A 6,859-nucleotide genomic window follows, 5' to 3' on the forward strand; every position below is an offset into this window, starting at 1 on the left:
CATAACATGAGTGTGCCAAACTCACCACAGCCAAGCCAACATGCTTCTGATGTAAATAGTTTGGTTTCTTTCTTTAATTTACATGGTGTTACCATCAAAGAAAATATTCACAATCATTAGTTTGTAGTGCTATTAAATAAAAACAAAGTGCTTTAGAAAAGGCAACACATGAAAATTAGATTGAATATTAACTGCACCAGAACAAAATAGGTCAAGCAGATTTCAGTAAAATAACAAAAAATGAAGTTACAACTTAAATAAACAAAAGATAATTAATCAAAATCAGGATGAACTCTCAGATTTAAGTGTGTTTGAATAATATTACGGTAGGCTATTTTACTCATTATATGGATTAAAAGACCAACAGATTAGTAGATTGTATCATTTTTTTAATCTGATATTCAATATTTTATTATTTAATATTTGTATATCATTAATATCCTTATTTCTGGATTACCAATCAGGCAAAGCAGGAAACTGCCCCTGGCCCGACAGACCATCAAGGGTCTTGGTTTGTGTTTTGTTAAACACGCAAAACACAAGGTTGTCCTGTGATAGTGAGAAGGAGATAGATGACCAGAGCTAACCACCCATCCAGATATAGCAGCCGTTTATTGCTTGGCTGGCTCTTCTTGTCTTATTATAAATTAAACATTGTCCATTATTCCCCGCTGCTTCCTTGAATCCGTCATGTCATTTTTCTGACTCACACTTTATTGTTATTTATAGTATTCTGCTGATTGCAGGCCATGTGTGGTCAACTTGTTTTTCCCATCATTAAATTATGATAGCATTAAAAGGACCAGCATGTGGGAATTAGGGGGATCTATTGGCAGAAAGGGAATATAATATTTATAACTATGTTTTCATTAGAGTACAATCACCTGGAACTAAGAATCATTGTGTTTACGTTAGCTTAGAATGAGCCCTTCATATCTACATATGGAGCGGGCAGGTCCTCTTCTACGGAGTCCACCATGTTGCACCGCCATGTTTCTACAGTAGCGGTAGTAACGGACAAACCAAACACTGGCTCTAAAGAGGGCCTTTCATCTAAATGTTGTTTGGTGTTCAGCAGGTAGTGTTCAGTGGTTTCATCTGAGCTTTATCTGCCTGCTGTGACTGGAAACGACACTGATGAGAGCCGTGAGAGTGAATCAAAACACCAATGGTCTTGGTTTGTGTTTTGTTGGGGAGTGTGGAGATAAAGCACTGACATGATAAGGGCCTTACAGAGGTTTCTGCTTTATTAGGCTATATAGAACTAAGACATTCGTTATTTTAGCTAATGTTGTGCTTACATGTTGCATATTTCTATGTTTGTTTGTGTTTAATGAATTACCTCACAGCAAACCTGGAGCCAGGAATGATGTACACTGTGCAAGGGGAGGGGAAGAATGGCCAATCCGTCCATGTTCTCCTCAGTCTGACCACCTGCTGCAAGCTGCTGTAGATGGCTGTAGTGAACCATCTGCTTATGTCAAGTTAGGTGCATGCAACTATCAATCATTGTAAGATTTATTTTTTTAATCAGACCACATGTATTTTTTTTTTTTTTTGTGAAATTACAGTTTCCATCCTCTGGATGGAGCTGTGGGCATACAGTAAAACACTAAATCTACACCTACAGTGGCCTCCCGACCTCCCACTTACACTCATCTCTAAAAACAAAAACTGCTCTTCATCTGTCAAACTGTGATTTAAATAAGCCACTGTGAGGGACAGTTCTTTCGTTTAAAATAAAATATTCAAAAGTAATGATGCAGTGCAAACAGAAAGACGTTTCTGGCAGTGTCTAAGGGGAGTATCACAATTACACACTGCAGAGAATTTACAAATGAAAACTGATAACAAGATGAGCTTGTCACTGCAAGAGAAGAGAATCAAAGTGGATTTGTTAAACTTGCTTTAATATTAAGTGCTTTACACACAGGAGGTTTTGATCAATACGTCTAATGTTTAGGTTGGCAGCAGTCAAAGACAATATACAGCAGCAACAGATTTAAACAGTAAGCACAGAGACTAAGAATAAAACAACAATGTCTTGGTCACAGTGTGGTTCCTTAGGATAATGTCTCTTATTATTTTGTCAAGTAACAGAACGTATGTGCTTTATATGTTTTTATGCCAGTATACATAGAGATTTGTTAACAGTAAGAAAAAGTTGCCCCAAACCAACAAAGCATCTGGTTCAGGGACTTGAGAGTGAAACAAAATGTTCATGAAAATGGATTTAACTACTGAATTACATAAAAAATTAGCTAATGAGTTAGATGAGTTAATACCATGGGTAATCACGTATTTATATAATACAGAATCTATTTGCAGTACATTCGAAATAACAGCACAGTCCATCAAGCATACAGACTGCCTATGTTGCATTATACTATCATAGCAATGATCATTGACATGCTACACATACAGTATATTTCAATGATGTCTGTGCAATATTTTTTGTTGTCTATACAAAATTATGTATACATACTATCATACTGTACAGATGAATAAATACACTGTATTTAACTAACTTTAAACAGCTATACTCATGTTTTCAGATTGCATTGATGAGAACATTTCCCTAGAATAATAGCACAAGCATTTCACAAAGAACATGTGATTAAATTATAAACCTTTAATTGAACAACTTATCAAACTGGACACAACTCCAGAGTCAAAGCTGATAGAGAGCCCTCTGTCAAATTTTAAATGCACATTCAAGTCCAGGATTTTTTTCTTCCTTTGATGCAGTTTGGCTACTTACGTTTTTTTGTTTACCTCCCAGTGACTTCAAAGTCCAACATGACTCAGTTCTGTGACATTGTGGTATTACAAAAACAGCTGCTGTTTGACCCCATTTAGTAGTCATTACTGAAATCATTTTCCGCTGCTACAAACATGTGTTATCCTGGACTGTAAAAGGCACATTTGGCAATAAAAACAGTATTGGAGGAAATTACAGGAAAAGATAAACATGAGAACATGAGAACACAACATTGAGAAACATAAAGCAAATAAATGAGCATAAAAACACTTAGGAAACTATTACTAGGAAAACTTATAGTCCGTAGGAGATTTGAGGGGGGATGCTATCCCTCTTGTTAGCAAAATTACCCAAATGAAGGCATATTAACCTGTCATCCCCCTCTCCATCCCTTAGTAGTTGAATATGTTAGTCTAGTCTGTCTCACTGACCCTTTATCTGACTAGGTTTGTTCAAATTATAATCTACGACCATGACTCTGAAACTGTGCTGTGTACTGACCAATTAATGGCGCTGTCCGTGGAACTGAAGTAGCAGACAGAATTGCAATTGTGACTTTTTCTCCAAAAGAGATGATCGTGGGGTGGTTCGCTAGTTGTGGGTAAACATCATTAAAAATGAATAAATAAATAAAAAATCGCGTATACTGACTTATAGTCTTTATTAATAAGTTCAGTTCTTTCTTAATAATATACTCTCTAGCAGGACAGAGAATGGTTTGAAAATCAAAGACAAAAGACAAACTGGCCTTTTTACCTGCTTAAACCAAATTATCTTCAATTTCACATCCACTTACAGTAAATACGCAATCTTTATAACAACTGCCATGAGGGGAAAAAAATTATCAAAGTGGAACACAACTTATAATTAATTTGATCTGTTAAAATTAAATCATATAAATGGTGGCACTGATTAAACCCCAAGTGATAATACAAATGAATTCTGCAATAGAGTCAAAACTACATTTCAGATGTGACGTGGGTTAGGCCCAGGTCATGTGAGTCTTCTTTTCCAATGTGGGAAATTGAAGACAGTTCCACTGCTAGTCATGTCGGCTTTCTAGTCCCATCTGAGTTTCCCAGGGCAACAGCGGCCTCACGCACACTGCTGGGGGTCTTCTTGCCTCCTGACACCTTCTCCCCATTCAGTTCGGCTGTGAGGCAGAAGTCTTTGAAGCAGCGTTTGAAGTTCTCATCTAGAAAGGCATACAGGACAGGGTTCAGGCTACTGTTTGTATAGCCCAGAGCCACGCAGAAGAAGTAGGCGGCCATGATGCCGGTGGTTTCAGGTATGCTCACAAGTGCCTTGACCAGGATAAAAATGTGAATGGGAGTCCAGCAGACTACAAACACAGCCACCACGACCACCACCAGCCGCGTGATTCGCCGCAGGTTGCGGTCTTTTTCCCGCGTACCGGACAACATTCGGACGCTCTTCAGCCTCAGGACCATGAGAGAGTAGCACACGGTGATGATGAGCACAGGCACGACAAAGGCAAAGACAAACACACATATCTTCATCAGTGTGTCCCAGTACACGTACGGCTCTGGGAACTGTAAGGCACACTCAGTTATGTCTGCAGGAGCAAAGGAGACAGGGAGGGAGGGAGATGTGAATAACGTGATGAAGTGCACATTTGCTTTATCACAAATAAAATCCCACTCTGTGCCCTTCTGCTGTCAATTTAGCAAACAGTTATGGAACAGCTAATCTGCACTCAAAAGGGTACATTTTGCTCTAAACTCTGCTTTTTTCTGACATCATCTATATATTTAGGAAGGAAGGTGCATGATGTGTGGTTAATGGAAAACTCTGCACTGACAGATGAAAGAATATATTTCTGCTCTTCAAATATTATCGGCACATGATTTGAGTAAGTCTCCAATACTTAAAAGCTTTTCAATGTTATTCAGGGATGGTTAAAGCACTTCCTCACCACTCTTCGTCTGAGTGCCACCCAGGATAAAAGTAGGTATCCCTGCAGCTGAGGACAGGATCCAGATGCACACGTTGATCATCTTGGCTTTGATCGGAGTGCGGAAGTCCAGCGCTTTCACAGGGTGGCACACAGCCACATAGCGATCCACACTCATCATGGTGAGGGTGAAGATACTAATGAACATGTTGTAGTAGTCGATGGAGATGAAGACCTTGCAGACCACCTCACCAAAGGGCCAGGTATTCAACAGGTAGTCTGTGCTCTGGAAAGGCATTGTGGTGGTGACGAGGGCATCAGCAAGGGCTAAATTGAAAATGTAAATGTTGGTGGCTGTCTTCATCTTTGTGTACCTGTTAAACACGCAGAACACAAGGTTGTCCTGTGATAGTGAGAAGGAGATAGATGACCAGAGCTAACCACCCATCCAGATATAGCAGCCGTTTATTGCTTGGCTGGCTCTTCTTGTCTTATTATAAATTAAACATTGTCCATTATTCCCCGCTGCTTCCTTGAATCCGTCACGTCATTTTTCTGACTCACACTTTATTGTTATTTATAGTATGTTGCTGATTGCAGGCCATGTGTGGTCAACTTGTTTTTCCCATCATTAAATTATGATAGCATTAAAAGGACCAGCATGTGGGAATTAGGGGGATCTATTGGCAGAAAGGGAATATAATATTTATAACTATGTTTTCATTAGAGTACAATCACCTGGAACTAAGAATCATTGTGTTTACGTTAGCTTAGAATGAGCCCTTCATATCTACATATGGAGTGGGCGGGTCCTCTTCTACGGAGTCCACCATGTTGCACCGCCATGTTTCTACAGTAGCCCAGAACGGACAAACCAAACACTGGCTCTAAAGAGGGCCTTTCATCTAAATGTTGTTTGGTGTTCAGCAGGTAGTGTTCAGTGGTTTCATCTGAGCTTTATCTGCCTGCTGTGACTGGAAACGACACTGATGAGAGCCGTGAGAGTGAATCAAAACATATACCAAAACAATGAGTTGAAAGATGCTAAAACACTACTTAGAGCTGAGGGGGCCTACAGTCATGGGATAATTATCTTTGGGTTCAGGAGAGACCCCCTTCATGTAGTCATTTGAGCCACTGTTGTGGTTGTAAAAAATTTGATTAGAGCAGCTTTAACAGTACACACCATTTAAAGCCATAAAGGGTGCACTTCCCTGTCAGATACTTCTAATAATGGCTTTGCTCAGCGTCTAATATGTGGCCTATGTTGACTTTGTGAGAGTTTAGATGGGGGTAATTTCAGATGTTGTTTACTCTAAATCAACATAAAAGGTTTTTTGACTTTGACTTAATCCTCTACCAGTGAGCAACTAAACAGTATAAAGTATAGTCTTTTCTGTAACTGAAGTGATAAAATTGGCTTCTATCGACAGGGGACACAATCAATATGATTTGAGGTAATTGTTGTACCAACCGAAGCATTCTGGATGCCACTGCTGCATTACATCAAAGGAGATTTATTGGTTCTCACACCATAAATAATGGCCAATGAGCTACAAGCAGGCTATCAGCTTGCTTTCAACTATGATTAATATCATGTCCATCAGGGGAAATGTACAGAATATTAGTATTATTATTTTGTGGAGCTTGGGGGTTATTGGATTCAGAAAAGTGGCTTTGAATAAGCCTTTGAAAGAGGCAGAAACAATTGCCATGCATTTAACTAGCACTAATCTCAACCCTTTCTTTGTCAAAATGCAACTCCAGTTTTTGTCTCTTCTGACTTACAGCAAAATACATGTATATATTTAGATGTTATCCCAGCCATTTAACAGGTAACATGCTAGCTCTTTGAATGAGATGTAGACCAGTCTCTAGAGAGCATCCAGGCAGTAAGAACAACTATGACATAGACCAGACGGCATTGAGGCCACTGTGAAAGCCCAAGGGTAATAACATTTACTGTGACTGGAGGAACACATTCTTCTGCATAGATCTCGGTTGTTTTCTAAAAACACATAATTAGGCATCCATGCATGTGCCAAAAGAGATTACTAGCCATATTTACTCAATTTCCAGAACATGTCCTGTTAAAAATGATCCTTTAAGTTCAAACTGCAACTTTAAATCAACATTCCTAGTATATTCCTAAAGTGCATTGCCATTGTGAACACTATTGTATG

At 39.0% G+C, this 6,859-nt stretch overlaps 1 protein-coding gene across 1 annotated transcript in view; it reads right to left on the bottom strand.

Moving 5' to 3' along the window:
* Window positions 1-1,939: 1,939 nt before the first annotated feature.
* Window positions 1,940-6,859, bottom strand: part of LOC144537048 (delta-type opioid receptor-like) — a 5,622-nt gene continuing 702 nt past the window's right edge. Inside the window, exons 3-4 of the mRNA XM_078280462.1 lie at window positions 4,698-5,050; window positions 1,940-4,337 (exon numbers count right to left, since the gene is read on the bottom strand). Coding sequence (XP_078136588.1) covers window positions 3,808-4,337; window positions 4,698-5,050 — 883 coding nt within the window. The 3' untranslated portion in view covers window positions 1,940-3,807. The remainder of the gene's footprint in view (window positions 4,338-4,697; window positions 5,051-6,859) is intronic.

This window comes from Sander vitreus, chromosome 22 (genome assembly GCF_031162955.1).
Source record: "Sander vitreus isolate 19-12246 chromosome 22, sanVit1, whole genome shotgun sequence".
Classification (NCBI taxonomy): domain Eukaryota; kingdom Metazoa; phylum Chordata; class Actinopteri; order Perciformes; family Percidae; genus Sander; species Sander vitreus.